Source organism: Physcomitrium patens, chromosome 16, assembly GCF_059467195.1.
Source record: "Physcomitrium patens ecotype Gransden chromosome 16, ASM5946719v1, whole genome shotgun sequence".
Lineage (NCBI taxonomy): Eukaryota > Viridiplantae > Streptophyta > Bryopsida > Funariales > Funariaceae > Physcomitrium > Physcomitrium patens.
The window spans coordinates 10794967-10812918 of record NC_143425.1 but is presented as its reverse complement, the minus strand read 5'-3'; the positions used below and the strand labels follow the sequence as shown (position 1 = coordinate 10812918).

At 33.6% G+C, this 17952-nt stretch overlaps 1 protein-coding gene across 2 annotated transcripts; it reads left to right on the top strand.

The window, feature by feature from the left end:
* The first annotated feature begins 7407 nt into the window (after positions 1 to 7407).
* On the top strand, positions 7408 to 16897 carry LOC112293749 (6-phosphofructo-2-kinase/fructose-2,6-bisphosphatase). Of its 2 annotated transcripts, XM_024543551.3 has the most exons (25): positions 7408 to 7591; positions 8393 to 8621; positions 8881 to 8944; positions 9168 to 9460; positions 9906 to 10175; positions 10407 to 10610; positions 10826 to 10918; positions 11198 to 11296; positions 11475 to 11504; positions 11616 to 11669; positions 11800 to 11853; positions 12049 to 12126; positions 12349 to 12440; positions 12678 to 12735; positions 13155 to 13226; positions 13370 to 13417; positions 13558 to 13655; positions 13871 to 13946; positions 14169 to 14231; positions 14423 to 14514; positions 15307 to 15375; positions 15589 to 15652; positions 15851 to 15916; positions 16146 to 16227; positions 16547 to 16897. In XM_024543551.3, exons 2-25 carry the CDS (start codon positions 8448 to 8450, stop codon positions 16570 to 16572), a joined length of 2319 nt encoding a protein of 772 aa, XP_024399319.1. In that variant the 5' UTR covers positions 7408 to 7591; positions 8393 to 8447; the 3' UTR covers positions 16573 to 16897. The 2 variants fall into 2 exon arrangements, 1 of the variants encoding a protein (XP_024399319.1); XR_016507110.1 differs by lacking the exons at positions 15851 to 15916; positions 16146 to 16227; positions 16547 to 16897 and having other exon boundaries at positions 14423 to 14951; positions 15589 to 15656.
* Positions 16898 to 17952: the final 1055 nt, after the last annotated feature.

The window sequence follows — 17952 nt, the reverse complement described above, 5'->3', positions numbered from 1 at the left end:
ATAACATCCTTTATATCTTCTTGAATGCATCCTTGAGAAAAATCATAATCTTTTGTTGTCTCAAAGCATTGTATAATCTCATAATATTGAAAAATCTCATACCCTTTCAAAATCTCATGTCTTGAAAAGTCTCATAACTTTCATAATAATCCTTTGTGATTTCACAACCACATTTAGTATCATAACCTTGTGTAATTTCATAACCCTCTTTATAATAATTATGTGAAAACTCATAACTTCTTTCATCCAACTCATATGTGGTCTCATACCCACATGCAATTTGACTTTCATCATTATATCCATGCATAATTCCACCACTTCTCACATCATAATATTGTGAATTCATACAATCTTCATGATTATAACCTTCAATAGATCCATAATCCATTTTTTGTAAAGGTTCAATCTTAAATTATTCAACATAATCCAAAGTATTAGGCAAAACATCCTCACCTCCTTCAAATGTAAAAAATGCTTTTTTCTCCCCAAGAAATTTTCTATCCAAATTGCCATCACCAACTTGTACAAACTTATTTAATATAGAATAGCTATACCTTCCAATCGCATTGTCATTAGTTTCCAAATCCTTGAGCTCTATATTGTCTTCAAAATTTTAGATACCTTGACTTTCTATAGTAATAGTTTGAAAAAAGAGTTCGTTCTCTCTTTCACCATCCTTGATATAAGATCCAATTTCTTTTTTCTATAAAGAATTGGCTTCTCCATTGAAGTCCTCCATTTTTTCTTCTTCTTCTCTTTTTTTAAGATCATTCCCTTGCATTGATAAAGATGATATAGAAGCCAAAGTAGAAGATTTCTTAGGCCATATTGCAACTTCTTTAGCTTTTGCTTCTTGTTGCCTTGTTAAAATAACCACTACTTCTTTCAACTTCTTCCAATTATTGGTATAATCTATCTCGTAGATTCATCTACAAGAAGCATAAAAAGCTCATCTCTCAAGGCATCATCAAGACCATGTAAAAACAAATCTATCTTTAAAGCACCCAATGATCGTCTTTCTAAGGATGAGAGTTGATAAAATTTCCTATCAAATTTTTCTAAGAATTCATAAAGATCCATATGTTTGCTTGATTGTAACTCTATCCAATCCAAAAACTTTCGCTTGATAATCCTATCCTCATTTCCATCAATAAATTCTTCTTTCAAAAGTTCTTGAAATTTTGACCATGTTTCTACACCCCATCCAAGCAATTTCTTCACTTGTTTATGAAATCTAGGTTCAATAGCCAAATATTACCATTGTATTTTAAGATAGTCTCCAAAGCTCCAAGCATTCAAAAGCTCTAATTCACATATCACCTAAAGCTCTTCTTCCAACTTTCTTGTCTTTCTTCTTCAAAACTCAAATAATCCAAGAAAACTAAATTCCTTCCACCTCAAGCGTTTCATGTTGGGTTCACCAAATATGTCGTAATACGTAAAGTCTTGCTTGAGAATGCTTTGAGCACCTAGCTGTGGAAGGTAGAATGGAAATTGTAACAACAAAATCCTAAATATAATAGAATACTAACTAAACTCTAATTAGATCATAATAATATTAATCAAGCTTTAATCAAATTCAAAGAAACCTCAAAGAAATTTCAAAGAAACAATAAGAAATCTTTAACAAAATATTAGAATGATTTCAAATATCTCTCAAATACATCTCAATTCAATCTTAATTTAATTCTAGTTAAAATCCTATTTGACTTCATTCAAACTTTAGGCCAAAACTAACTAAATCTTAAATCTTAATAAACCCTAATAAAATCCTAAACCCTAAATCAAATCCTAAATTAAATTATAAATTAGATTATATAACCTTATAATCTTGCATCTTTCAATTTTTATAATATATGAAGAACATAAATTTTATGTTCTTTTGTATTCTTAAAATAGATCAAGATATCATATACATAGTATATAATAAAATCATTAAGAAATTCACAAAATATATCATTTATTAGATGCTAAAAAATAGTTTGTGCATTCATGAATCCAAAAGGCATGACATTATATTCAAAATGGCCATATCTAGTTCAAAATATAATTTTTTATTTATCTCCTTCTTTAATGTATACAAGATTATATATTTTTTTTATTGATCTATTTTTGTATAGATCTTTGCTTGATTCAGTTGATCAAAAAGTCTTAAAATCAAGGATAGAAGATATCTATTATTGATTGTGATCTTGTTGAGTCCTTGATAGTCTACACTTATTTGGAAAGATTTGTCTTTTTTCTTCACAAATAAGATAGGATCTTTAATTGGAGATTTAAAATGGTATATAAAGTTTTTAGCCAAATTCTTATTAATGTATTTCCTCAATGCAGCCAACTTGTTCTATGATAGATTACAGATTAGTTTAAATGGTGGTTGAGTTTTTTCTTATAGATAAATAGAATAATCATAAAAAAATACTTTGGAAGAATATTTTTATTTTTATTTTTTCAAAAACGTCTTGATAATCTTAGTATTGGCTTAGAATACTATTTGGATTTTTTTTCTATCAACAATAGGTATAATGTATGTAATAAAAATTAGTATTTTTTAAAAAATATACATGAAAGCTTTTGTATTTATCAATAATAGTTTGGATATATCAGTCTTATGGATTTCTACTTGCCTAGCAAAATCTTAGGCTAAACTATGGAAAAAATCAAGATTGCAAGAAATCCAATCTATTTGAGGTTTATAACTTTTTTAACCATAATAATTCTAAAATAATTGGATTATAAAGAAATCTAATCATATTAAATATTATTAAATTATTATAAGTACTACTTACTATTTTTATATAAATAATTTTATATAAAATATCCTTAGAAGACAACAAACAATCAACTATTATTTCTACATATACAAATTTGATTTTTTTAACCAAAGTTGTATCTTATTTTTTGACAAAATCTTCATCTATAAAATAGATTGAGGTTCCTAAATCCAACAAGGCTAAGACTTTGTAATTTTTTAGTCCTAAACAAATTTCTATTATAGAAGAAGGTGAGGGATTTTAGGAGAGAATATAACCTTTGCTAGGAATTACATAAGATTTCAGGCACACAATTCTTATTGTAGCTAGAGAAACTTGTGTTTTAATACATTATCGTCTTTGGCAACCATGCTCCTCATTTTGTGATTGTATTTTATTTTGGACAATGTTGAGTACTGTATTTGGATTTTCTATAATATAAGCACAAACCTTCTTAATGATAATAAGTCTATTCTTACTCAATAAGAGATTTAAAACAAATCATATCAATTTGTATTGGTTTTGGCCTTGATGAATAAATTTTTGAAAATTTGGGAGCTTCTATCATTACTTGATTTGTTTCTCTTCAACCAAATCTTTATTTTGAATGTCTTTCAAATAATTAATTATTGCATGCAATGTCTTGAGTAATAAATTATTTTAAATATTTTTCTTTTGGCATTGTTAATAATAAATCTTTGACATTGTCCTTCAGCTCATATTAAAATTGATTAATAAAGACTTTGTTATTCTAATCCATGTTCCAAGCAAGGTTTTAGAATTTAGTAACATATATAGTCGATGATTATGAACTTTGTTGTAAAAATGAGAGCTTCATCTCTACTACTCTTTTTTAGTCACTTTCTCCAAATGTGACCATAAACACTTCTAGGAATGAATTCAAAACATAAAAGAGTTTTGAATTCTTTTATATCAATGTTACAAATCAAAAGAAATTACTTTGAGATAGAAATGTGCCTATAAATCCAATTTGAGTAAATCCATCAACATATTGGAAGAAACACAACTTTAGATATAGCTTGACTTATTCGAAAAATCTTTGAAAATTTGATCTTCTTAAGCATATTAATCCTTGTCTCTATTTTACTTATAAAAACAAAACATCTTAAATTTGATTGTGAAGTCAATCTACTTGTTTCTTTCAACTATACAACTTCTTGATCCAAATTATAAATTTCTTCCATAGGCTATAGATTCGTCCAAATGGCAGTTGAGCTCTTACTTGAAGATCAATTGAAAAATCATAGGAATGATATTTTAGAAGAATATTTATATTCTTCTTTTCAAAAATATCTTGATAATCTTAATACTAGCTTGTAAATTTTCTTGAAATCTTTCTACTACTAAAAATAAATATGGCATATATTACAAAAAATGATTTTTTTTGCATCATGCATGAAATTTTTTGTATCTACCAATAAAGGTTTAATTATTTTAGACTTATAATTTTTTTACTTTGATAATAAAATTTTAGATTAAACTAAGGAAAAAATTAAATTTACAAGAAATTTAATCTATTTGAAGATTATATATCTTTAGCTATAACAATTCTAAAATAACTTGATTGGAGGAAAAATTAATCACATTAAATATTACTTAATTTTTCTATTTATTAATTCCTACATCTAAAATAATAGTTTTATAAGTAATATCTTTTGAAGACAATAAAAAACCATATATAATTTCTATATGTATTAGTTTGATTGATTAAAGTTATTTTTTATTTTTTTAATAAAGTCTTTATCTATAAAATAAACTAATACTAAAAAATCTAATAAAGCAAAGAATTTTCAATTTTTTTGGACCTAAATAAACATCTATTATAAAACAAAGTAAGAAAGTTAGACAATATTAAGTATTTTATTTTGATTCTTTATAATATAATTATAGACCTTTTTAACAATATTAAATTTTTTCTTGCTTAGTGAGAACTTTAAAATATATTTTATCAATTTACATAGGTTTTGATCTTGATGAATAAGTTTTTGAAAATTTAAGAATTATTGTTATAACTTCATTTATTCCTCTCTAATTAAATCTTTATTTTAGATATCTTTCAAAAAGTCAATTGTCACATGCAATGATTCAAGTAATAAATTATTCCAATAAATCCGCTTTTGGCATTGTCAATAACAAATCTTTAATATCATCTTATAATCCATATCAAAATTGATTGATAAGGGCTTTATCATTCCAATCTATGTTACAAGCAAGATTTTAGAATTCAATAATATATATAGTAGTTGAACGTGATTCTTATTGTAAAAATAGAAATTTAGTCTCAACCATCTTTTTTTAATCACTTTTTTTATATGTAGCCATAAATACTTTCAAGAATGAATTTAGATCATAAAAGAATCATGAATCTTTTTCCATCAAATATGCAACCAAAAAAGAGCACTTCCATGAATCTAACTTAGGTAAATCCATAAGGGTATTGAAAAAGATGTAATCTTAGATAGAACTTGATTTGTTGTAGAAGCATTTAAAATTTTAATTTTGTTCTATCAAAAAAATTGGCATACTAATCCTTGCCTCTGTCATTCTTGTAGTAATAAGAATTCTTAGATTTAATTATAAGATAGATTTATTTGTTTCTCTTAATTACACAACTTATTAGTGTAGGCTTTAAACTTCATAATAGATTTCTTTAATGAGTGAAGGAATAATACCTCTATGGTTGGTATTAGTAGTACATGAGATTTCTACTCTAAAAATATTAATAAGCTCATAAAGATTTGAAATAGTTGCAAATCTATTCTTATTTCTACAAAGTATAGCATGCATAATTTTTTCTTCTATCTCTATATATTAAACAAATTAGAAAAACCCACAAATCAAATTAGAAGAGGATAAACTTTAACCTCTAATATCAAATAAAAATTTCAACAAAGAATGATAGTTTATTCTCTTTGAAGAACGAATCAATATTAGAAAATAAAAGTTTTAGTTTAAAGGTGGATAGTTTGCAACCTTTTAAACACATTAAAAGAAGTAGAATAATCCACTCACTTTTAAAACATAATAAGAATAATAAATTAGCACTTTTGTCAAATTGTCAAGGATATAAATCACACATAATGAAAATCTCAATAGACTCTTGTGTCTCCCAAAAAGAATAGATAATTACTCAAAGATGGTATAATATTAAACAAGAATGACTATCACCAAATATAGGAAGACTAAAGACTCTTAAAAGAAGACTTAAAACAAGAAATACATTCATAAGAACAACACCACCATAGGCCACTATAGTTTTTGCTAATACCACCACAATTTATTTTTATTAATTTTTTTATTATTTTTTATTAATTCTTTATGAATTCATATTATATATATATATATATATATATATATATAGTAATCAAATACTATAAAAAATAATCATATTAGCAGATACTATAACAAATATTATTTGTATGTTATTACAGGTTTAAAAAAAATTATATCATCTATGTAATTTTCTTCCAATCAATTATACCAATTTTTATAAACAAGAGTAAAAAAGAATCTTAAATCTCCATATAATCTGATTTCTTATGTATCATTTTGTGATCAACTTTCTTTGTCACCATACATTTTTTTATTAGATAAATATGTATGTGTAAATTTAGAATAAAGATTCTATTGTATAAATTTCATCATACTTGTGACTCCTTCTACAAATATAATATGAAATCAGAAAGACAATTCTAAATATCTGAATTGACTTTTTGAAATCAATAATTTTCAGAATCTACAAAGTATCACAATTTATTTAAAACTTAGAAAAATATTTATTAGAATTAAATTTTTTGTACCAAATTATAAAAAATAAATTCTACAAATGTTTGCAAACCAAGTACATTCAAACAAGTAAAATTGCACATGTCTCTAGATAAAAATATTTTTGTAAGACATGCAAGTGGTTTTCAAAAGACAAAAAACACCAATTTGAATCCACTTACAATATACATAGCATTGAAATGTTCACAAAATGATCATCTTTGAATCATTTTGTGACCATCTAATGAAATGTCTGATAAGTGTTTCATGTTAACAATTTTAAGTGTGTGCTTGTGTTGAATATTAGGTAATTAGTTTGATGATAATTGTATGAAAGTGTAAAGTAATGCAAATTAAATGGAGTTAACAAGACACCCAATAAACACATTTCAAGGAACATAAATGTAAGTTATCACCATCCAATCACATCTTTTTTTCTTTCCAAACCACATTAATATTTCTTCACCAACACACCACATATACTTTCCTTCAAAAACCCAGGTAGTGTTGAAACCACAAGGATTGAAAGAGCTATTATTTGCTTGGTGCAAAATGTCAGATAAGGAATACTATAATTATACACGACCTTACGTAAACATTATAAAAAGAAACCACGACGGGGTATTTATACCACGGTAATAGGGGAGATTCGGGATTGGGATGCAGCAGTGGATAGACGATCGAGGAATCTCGGGTCGGGCCGGGTGGTGTCGGGGGTCCCATCCGGGATCTCAAGCCCTTCAGAGCGGGTGTGCCCATCCTGCCCTCTCCTGCCCTACCCTGTACTTCCCTGCCCTGCCCTGCCCAGCCTCGCCTGATCTCACCTTGTTTAGAGTGTGTGTGTGTTGGGGAGAGTGTGAGTGAGTGTGCGTTGCCCTCCCGAGTCGCGCATGGCGGCCCCGCACTCTGCCAATTTGCACATCGTCAAGCGTGCGAGGTTCTTTCCTACGGAGGGCGTGCCCTTACAGCGTTTCCTCGTCTCCTTCTGGTGAAAAATTCCGGGACCAATTTTGAGAACTATCACTAAATTTTGGCTTGGCGGCGTGTTTGGGGTGAGTGCTTCTCCAATTGCTTCTCACGGTTTGTTTAATTTCCGTGCTATTAGTTCCTGAGATGTCGTGGTTGCTTCGAGTGAGAATTCAGAGGTGTTTCTGCGCTTTCGTTGCTGAATTATGGACTTTTTCGTGGTATTTCCGTGGCATTGTGTGTCTTAAGTCGTTGTGGGACTGGACGAGGTTTTTTTTAGAGGTTTTGGGAACCGTGTCTAATTGTTGAGTTTTCATTTTCTATTAAGAGCGACATTGACTTGGCGTATGGCCTAGCTGTATTCACTGCAATTATTTTACGTCATGTGGTGAATTTGAACACTAGGACCATGCAATGCGTCAGGATAATGGACCTGACAGTACTGGAGTAATTTATAAGAATGCATTTGAGCTGGACATTACTTTAGGTGTTTAGTGGTGGGGTTTGAGGAATCTTTGGTGAATTTTAGATGGTCGTTGCGATTTATTTTGCAAGCCTTCATTTGCCTACAATTTTGCTAGTGCATCGGTAGAAAGAACATCGAGTTGAAGAGAACTAGTGTTTTTTGTAACATTGGTATTTGTTTTCGTTGTAACACATCCCGCGAGGTGTTTTACGCGCTGCTCAATAGATTAGCAGGAAGTGAGGATATGATTCATGAAGCAGACAGAGCTGCTGAGTCCCTCACCTGATTTGGTTCTCGTTGTTAACTGAGAAAATCTGTAGCATGGACTTGATCTCTGTTGGTGAATGAGGACATTGAATTTGGTTGAACTATGACTCTTGCAACTGCTTGAATTTGACGCTGTTGGTATTGTGGGTTGTAGAAGAAGATTTATGGATAGCTAAAGAGGTTCGATCAGCCCAGAGTGAAAATTCAAGATGGGAAATTCTCGATCGGTCAGTGTGAGTGGAAATGGGGCCGAACATAATGGGGGACAGCTTTTTGTGTCCCTCAAATTACACAAATCTGATGGTCAACCCCTGCCTTTTAATGCTGTTCCTCATATCACAGGTTCATTGCCCATTGTGGGTCTATGGGATCCTGCCAAGGCTGTAAGTGTTTTTAATATTCTTATTCCTGGTTGCTGGCGTGTCTGTTCGATATGTTTTATGGATTTCATGAATAATGCATCTGTTATAAGCGTTTATTCTTCCATTATAATGATATGAGGTGTTGTTGATGTCTTTCTGTGTCATAAAGTTTTTTTTTTTTGTCGGCATGTTTAAATATCATTTTAGTAGGTAGGATACACTGTTTCACATGACGGGGTCGACGCACTTATAGCAGTGCCTATTTAATGTCATTAAACAGACAGCTATGGAGGGGGAATCGTCAACGGTTTGGGAACTAAGTTTCGTTGTGCCCTCTGATCACGGTATTCTCTAAATCCTTTAGTGGAATTCTCAGGAACATGCTTATTTGGTCAGTGGGTTGAGCTGCAAAACATATTCACTAGACCTGAATTGAACTCTGTCAACTGCAAAACATGTTCACTAGACTCACAGAACTTTTCCAGTGGTAGAGTAAAGTGGTGTTTCGTATGAATGTCGTTTAACCTGGCAGGTGAGTAAACCGTGAATTGGTATTGGATTGAACAGATACTCTAGAGTTCAAATTCGTTTTGAAGCCAACAGACAAAGAATGTGAGGGCGTCTTTGAGGAGGGCCCAAACCGGATTTTGAAAGCAGGTGTTATGTCCGGAGGTCCAGGGCCAATCGCCAAATTCATCCTTCCAAAGGAATACGGCGTGCAGATGCTCGAATTACCTGTTAGTGTCGCCACAGATCCGGTTTCTCCATTTGCACTTGCAGCCAGCTGGCGGGCACTAAAAAAAAACATTAAGCCATATGGAACCAGGGTTCTAGGCATTCCTGATGTATCACTTGACCAGGTTAGAGTTCTTAAATTTCATGCGTCTGGTTAGCGAGGGGTAGTTAAAGTTGTTATGCGTGAGGAGTTGAGTTCTTGTGAACTCTATGTATTTTCAGAAACCTCGCACAGTGTTACTCATGATGTTGTCCAGAGTTGCAAGGTTTTGAGGACCAGAAGATTTGTCCTAGATTTCTACAATGAGAAGTCGGGTGTAAATTGATATTTTATTCTTACTGTTTTCATGCTTGTAGATGTTGTCATTTCCATGACTACATTACATAACCATGATATGATTTTTTTCAGGCTTCCTCGAAAAGGTAGAGATTAACTTTGTTATGGAAGTAATCCTATGTTTATAATGAAAGTTGTTTATGGGAGGCGTAATTTTTTCACTAGAATTTTTTATTCACGATTGCCTATTCTTTTCCATGACTTGAGTTGAACTTTGTCAATTTATCTTTCAGGCTAACTCTTCACCAACTCCGACTGATCAAAGTGCGCAACACGCGCTTGAGTTAGATATAGAACATTATGAAGTTCCTCCTCCAGGCAGTGTCTTCAAGCACAGTGTATATGCTGCTGATGCAACAGAGTTTCCGCGAGGGAGCTTAGAACGTTCAACTTCTGTTCCGGAGCCGTTCTACGGAGAAAGTCGCAAGTACAAGCTGCGACAGGGTAATGCCAACCTACTTTCTAAGAAGGAGAATAACACTGACCGAACCGTCTCCGTAAAGGTATGTTTGATGTTCGTTTCTATGTCACACATAGTATATGTGTGCGTGTGTGTGTGTGTGAGGATCTTATTTTCGACAGCAGCATTTGCGAATCTATCCATAATTTCAAGCATAAACTTTCCCCGTTGACAGGGTGGATGAAGTTTATGAATTTCCAGCTGTTTATGTCTTTATGGAGCTACCACTCTGTTGTTTCGGTGCATCAAGTGGTCATGAAACTTCTTCTTTCAGGACCTGGTGGCACATGGAGATTCTGAATCTGTATCTGTGCAAGCAACGATACCTGAGGGTGTTGGAGCTCTAGAAGATTTGAAGTCATCACCAAAGTCTGTTCCGAGTAATTCACCAAGGATCATTGAGATAGGTAGCGACATGAGCCAGATTGAAGCACAGCTAAATGAGGACGCTGAAACAGAGGAATCAGGGAGATCTAAAGTAAGAATCTCATATACTGCTTTGAGGAGATTTGTTCTAGTCGTATGGACTAGAAGATCCTGCTGCTTATTCCAAGTTCAGTTCGGGTGAACAATTTTACAAATCGTAACGTCTTGATTTATCAATCTCCTCCATTGTTACTTCTTCCGGGTCTAGCATCACCTCACTTGCGCGAGCCGTGCTTAAAAATGAGCAACTTGTGGTGGTTTCCTCAGAGTATGCCTGAAGCAGCTGGGGCTGTTGCGGCAGCTGCAGTGGCAGATCGGCTTTTGGGAGCAAAAGAGCGGCGCCAGCTTGCGATCGTCCTGGTGAGTTTTAATTATTGGTGGAGAATGCAGTTCTTTGTTGAGGTCAGATGTGCTAATTATTGGCAACGGAGGCTAATTCAACACCATACGGACATAATTTACACCATATTTTCCTCATAGAATATTATTGAGAAACATGTGTTCTAGCAGACACTTCATGGAGTACATTACGTGGCTTCATCGGGGTGCCCATTATTATGGTTGGATATATTATCTTGCTGTAGCCAAGTTCTCAATATCAAGCTATGTTGGGAGTTGAACAAGTTCTAGTGACTACAGGTTGGGTTGCCGGCGCGTGGAAAGACTTTCACTGCAGCTAAGCTGACCCGATATTTGCGATGGCTAGGTCATGATACCAAGCACTTTAATGTCGGCAAGGTACGATTCGAGAGATCTGGGTATTTAGCTGGTGTTCACATTCTCAGCGTGTTTCTTCTTTTGGTAGCATAATTTAGGTCTGACTATGTTGCGTGTCCAGTATCCAAGTTCTTCCTTCAAATTTTAAAATTCTTGCACTACAGTACTTTGACATCGCTTGCACTTTTGACGTTTACAGTACCGGCGGCTGCAGCTTGGTTGTAATCAGGTACCAATCTATCCCTTAAACACATCTATGTTCATTTTTTTCTGGGATGGTACAAGTAGCCAAACTTGTGTTAAGTACTGATGATTTAACATTGTGTGTCCCACGTATCAGAGTGCAGACTTCTTTCGAGGTGATAATCAAGAGGGTATTGATGCCCGAAATGAGGTACTTATGACTCTCTGATTGACCTGTTATGGTGATTATTTAGGTGGAATTTGTACCCACATCTTTGGTTGTTTATATAGATTCGCTCCGAGGTAGTTTGTAATGTTCTGCTGGTTGGGGTGGGCTGCAGGTGGCTGCTTTAGCAATGGAAGATATGCTTGCCTGGATGGAAGAAGGTGGTCAGGTGTAATATACTGCAATTCTTACCAATTTCGATTAGTCAATCTAAGTTAATTCAAACACAATTTTGGGACTAGTGTTTTGATTGTCCAGCAGGATACTAGGATATTTTTAACCAAGCAGGCGATCGACATTTCTACGAGTTTTTATTTTATTTTAGTTCAGTATGCTTTTTTAAATCGTTGTGTTGCATGAGCAGGTGGGCGTGTTTGACGCTACGAACAGCACAAATGCACGTCGAAACATGCTTATGAAGTTGGCAGAAGGAAAATGCAAAGTAAGTTCTGTTAATTGTGAGCTGGAGAAGTGCCGCGTTCGATGAAAGAATGGTGGAGTACATGTACTAGGACGCCTTTGCAATGTTTCTTTTACGTGAGGTTCAACAACTCTTCGAAAACAATGAAGTTTAAAAAATCCTGTTGATTTTAAGTCAAATACATGTTTGACCTGTGTTAAGATGATACCTGAAATACAAGCTTCTTTCTGCTGTTATGTTCAGATAATCTTCTTGGAGACTATATGCAATGATCGGGCAATGATTGATACCAACATTGAGTTGAAGATCCAACAGAGTCCCGATTATGCAGATATGTAAGTTCAGTTATGGACTATTTGTACCTTTGGGCATAATTCTCTAAACCCATAAATCTTACTGGTCGCACATACGTAGTTGAAGCAGCATGGAAGACTATCCTTTTTTCCGATTCAAGAACTCAGTTTTTTCTTGCAACTCTTTGTGCCCCCGTACCACCACTGTCTCATTCTTACTCATTATCATTCTTTACATACCCTCATAAATTTTAAAACTTGCTGTTTTGTTTTTGTCAGGACTGATTATGAAGTCGCTCTTCAAGATTTCAAAGCTCGTCTCAGCAACTATGAGAAGGTAAACTTTGTAGTTACTTTTTAGACATCTGGATTGGGGACATTGGGACGAGCTTTTTAGTATGCTATGAGCACATAACCAATATTGGGGCATATAGTAGCCTCTGAAGCTATTTTCATTTAGATAATATCTAAAATGTGTTGCTATCCAGGCATTTCCCATGTACTGTCCTTTGGCAATTCCATACGGTTCTAAATGCTTTTAAGTTCTAGGTTTTTTCTTCGGTTTGTAAGATGTTTGTGCAAAGTTCTATGTTTTGTTTCTACCTCAGTATTTCACTTGGTTCTTCATGTCCTGGAAAAAGGGTTGAAATGTTTCAAAATTTTGCACTATGACTCAGAGTTGAACCTTCTATCCGTAGAAATAGTATGTTATTTTTCATTATCTTGTTTACTTAGAGTTCTTTTAATCTAATGCAGATGTATGAGCCAGTAACTGAGGGTTCCTACATAAAGATGATCGACATGGTCAGTGGGAGAGGAAAAATGGAGGTGAGTATTTTCAGTTTGCAAATCAACAGATTCAATTGTTTTGAGTTGCAAAAGCACTATTTACTACTTTGCAGTTGAGGAATATAGATGTAGGAGGTAACTAGAAAGAGAGATGCTAACCGTATAATTGGTTGCGGTTGTAGGTGAACAGCATCAGCGGTTACCTTCCTGGTCGCATTGTATTTTTCCTGGTATGTTGTAATCAGCGCGGGGCTCCTTGCTGATTTACTGCAACGTTAATTTCTTCGTTATGGTCTAGAAGCCAGCTTTGCAGTGTTCTTGGGGCTATCAGCTTGTATACTGTCGTATTGAAGTTGAGCATGTCCTGCAGGTAAACACACATATTACAGCCAGGCCAATTCTATTGACTCGGCATGGTGAAAGCCAGGACAATGTTAGGGGGCGTCTTGGTGGTGACCCTCCACTCAGGTATTCTTTGGGTTTCCTAACATACCCATATGAGGGGAGAAACACTGTACTTTATTCATGTCGATTATCTTAAGCAGTTTGAGACATTTGGGTATGTCGTTGCTTTCGTGTACTGACATTAAGGTTGTTTACTTCAGCTGTTCCAATTGATTTTTATGCTGATTTAGAATATTTTATTCCATACGCTCATTAATTTCTGCTCTTGGCTTACTCAGCGAAGCAGGAGAGAAATATTCTCTTAAGTTAGCAGATTTTGTGCACAAGCGACTGAAAAATGAGCGCACGGCATCTGTAAGTTTGGGATACGCTTCGCTGTCCATGTGTGATATGTGTTTGTGCCGCTATGGATGGCCTTTTGTTATTTTAATGCAAGCATTCTTCTAGTAATGCCCTCTGCTATTTATCTTCAACGATGATTGATTCTAGAAGTAGCGATGATGTTGGCAATTGGCAGCATTTTGAGGGTCCTGAAATGTCGGTATAGACTTTGACAATAGTGCTTCCTGCGTGCAGATTTGGACCAGTACTTTGCAAAGGACTTTATTGACAGCACGTCACATCGTTGGTTTTCCGAAGGTACGTTTACAGTACTGTATCCCGCAAAGAAATCTCCTTCGTATGCTATGTGAAATCTTCTGTGCAGTATAGCTCTAATATTCGCGTTGTATCCAGTGCACCTGGAAACACATTCACAACGTTGAGCTAACTATCTTCGCATTAAAGTGATACAATATGATATTCATGTATTAACAAGTATTCATTATTAGGTGCAATGGCGAGCATTGGATGAGATCAATTCTGGTGTTTGTGATGGTATGACATATCTAGAAGTCAAAGAAACCATGCCTGAAGACTACTTGTAAGTAATTCTCATCTTTAATTTATGTGAAGTGTATCAATTAAAGGATCTGCGGTTATTATAAAACTTTCCGCAGAAGAGGATACTTAATTACCTGGCACGTATCAAACAAGAACCGTACAACCGTGTGACTCTGTCCCGTATTTATTTGTTATGATTAATTTTACCATTGTAACGAATATAACAAATACTATGGATACAATATGATACAATGTGTCATGAGTTGATTTTAGGTCTGAGATACACATCTCTAAACAATGTGGAGGTAATTAATAGTAATAAGCACGTTGTTTCTTGATTGAGGATGCTCCCACAACCACATGATGATGAAAATGTGAAGATAATTATGGTCCAAATCGACATCTAGTGGGAAGAGGGTTGAAGATAAGAATCGGACCTAAAGGAGTGAGAAGTTGATGGGTGATCTCTGCTCCAGGGTAGACATCCTAAAAAACTCTGTAGCAATGTGAAGTTTATCTGGTCATTGTAACGCTTCAATGCTACGATTGCACACTTGCTCTTTTGAAATCTGTTTAAGTTGTCTGATTTGAATGAAACTACCAACTTTGGCTCTTCAGATAAAATACCTTTTCAAACACAGTTTCACCGACGTATTTCATAAACAGATGTTGGATCTTCGTAGGATCTGTACATCTAAAAGCGTTAAATGTTCGGCAGAAGGAATGCTGGCAACCATCTTGTCGTGATGAAATGTCGCAATTAATTTTACTCCTGATCTTAAAAAACTTCTTAATGGAGTAAAGGGATGAATTTAACTGGATATTTTCACAGGGCTCGGAAGCAAGATAAACTACGATATAGATACCCGCGAGGGGAGTCTTATTTGGATGTCATACAAAGGTACATAGGGGAACTTTTTAATTACACGATTTATCGTACGTGCCAGAAAACTCCTCATTTTCTATTGTTATTATTATTATTTTAATCCGAAAGGATGTCTAGTAGTTGCGTATTGTAGCCGTATTTTTGTCTTGCATGTAATGAAATTGCATGGCTGCTCTTTCTTTTTTGAAGCAACTAATTGTTTGCAAACTTTGGGATTGGCTTGTAAAGGTTAGAGCCAGTGATTATTGAACTTGAGAGACAGCGTTCGCCTGTAGTTGTCATTGCGCATCAAGTAAGTTATCTCAGTACCAACTATCCAATGAGTCATCTCAATTCACTGTGATCATTGCAATATCCCAGTTAGCGTCTCTAATCCAAATTATGTGCATCAGCAGCATGTATAAATGATGGATGGATAAATAATATTCGTAATGATAGAATCTGTTTCCATGTTGGTCTGTACATATGATTTCTATCTTCCTCGATACAGGCAATTCTACGCTCTCTATATGCGTACTTTGCAGACAAACCTCTGAAAGAGGTACCGCATATTGAGGTACTATCCAGTTCCCAGTTCGCTTTTTTTCGCAGCGGTAGGAAAAAATGTAATGGAATTTGTAATCTGGTTTCCCTCTCAAATTGGTAGTTTCTGCATGTAGAGAACCATGCTAACCCGTAGCATACTTTTCCTTGATATCGAATTGTTTCTGCTATTTGCGGTCTTGTTCACGCCGTTTGCATTTTCAACATACATAACTAACTCATTCACAATTCGATTTGCACAGATGCCACTGCATACTATTATTGAGATTCAAATGGGAGTTACTGGTGTTCAGGAGAAGCGATACAAGCTCATGGAGACCCAGAGTACGTCCCGTGAGCCGGATCTGATGATAAATAGTTTCTTGTTTACGTCTTCGTACTGTGCATTTCGTTGTACATATATCGTTGTCGTCACGTTTGTCAGTCGTTTGCTGGGGGATTTAAGAACAAAGAGTTGAGTAGTAGCTAAGACTTTTTCTTAAACACGTTGACTGCAGTACCCAAAGCATGGTTTCTACATGGGCAACTTTTTCTTTTTTACTTTCAAGATTATGGTTTTTCATGCAAAGAAATGTTAAATGAGAACCGTTGAACTGGATCCTCAGAGAAAGCTTTAACTCGATTTTTTTCTGTGCAATGGCAGGCACCAAATACGGTGAATTCCCATGAGTATGGCAGTCCTAAGCAGTTTTCTCTAGCAATTTACGACTCCAACGACGAGCTTTCAAACAAGCCATGTAGTTTTGAGGACCATAGGAAATGCTTGATAAACTTAATGAAATCACAGCAACCTGCTATTCGAATTTTATTTTGTGCAGTAATTACATAGGAAATCATTTCATTACTGAACTTGATTTTACATCATGGCTTTCTATATTCTAGTATTTACTTTGCGTGCACTCCGCACTATTTCGTGGGATAGAATCAGTATTCTTTTGTATCATTATTCTAGAAATTTAAGTAATGCAAAACATGCGTTTAAATTTGGAACCCATCTTTATTGAGCTGTGTGTGCGGAACTCTGACATGGAAGACTGATATTTTTTGTTCTGATGCAGTGTTAATTCCTGTAAATTATTCCAATGGAGACTGACTAATATTTATTAGTAGAGAAAAGTATCATAACATTAAATTACTACTTTAGTCATTTTCACTGCTTCCCGAAAGAAAAGTCCTTCAGCGATCATGGTTGAAATATGGTTAGATGGTTAAAATTTTGGATTGAAATATTTTTGCAGCAAGTTTGTAACATGTATATTTCAAAATAATTAACACATGGTTGCAATTAAGCTTTAATGTATTTTACCTCAGCATTCTCATCCATTAAAGTGGGTTTCTTTCTTTAAATTTCAATTTATTATTTCATTTTCAGTTATTTACTTTTTAAATTTATAACTGATCCTATCTAAGAATCTGTATACAACCAAATCACTTAGAGTATTCTAATAATATATATTTATAATTATTATTGACATTATTTCTCATAATGGTTCAATATGCAACTTGTCTATAAGGAGCCTACAATTTGGCTTATGTAAAATATTGAATGTATTTATCAGTATAGGCTCAATTAAATACAACTATTTATAATTTTAACTTGTACATAATGATTTATTTTAATAATATTTTTAAAATATTGTTTTAGCTGTAATTGTGTTCTTTTGTATTTTTTTTATTGTTAGTACAAAGCTGTAGCTTATTATAATATATTAGCATGAATTTCTAAATTAGTTAAATAAATTAGATTTTTTTTTAATTCACAAAAATAGATATTAGTTGTTATGGTTTTAAATATCTTTTAATTTGATTTTTTTTTTTTTGTATAATATTTTGTGAGGAAATATGAGGCAGTATATTAATAAGATAGAAGCTTAATGATGCAAATACAAAATGAGTTTACTACCTAACCAAGGAGGATTCAAGAGAACTAACCACATAAAGTGAGCCTTAGCTTTGAGAACTTATAGCACAAGTTTATAGTCAAATGAAAAGTACTTTTTAATACAAACACAATAATAATAGCTTATCACCAAGGTCTATTTGACTTCA

Coding starts and splice junctions, on each gene's coding strand:
- LOC112293749 (XM_024543551.3), top strand. CDS start 8,448: ATGGGAAATTCTCGATCGGTCAGTGTGAGTGGAAATGGGGCCGAACAT. Junction 10,611..10,825: donor AGGAATCAGGGAGATCTAAA/GTAAGAATCTCA, acceptor TGGTTTCCTCAG/AGTATGCCTGAAGCAGCTGG. Junction 11,670..11,799: donor GTATTGATGCCCGAAATGAG/GTACTTATGACT, acceptor GGTGGGCTGCAG/GTGGCTGCTTTAGCAATGGA.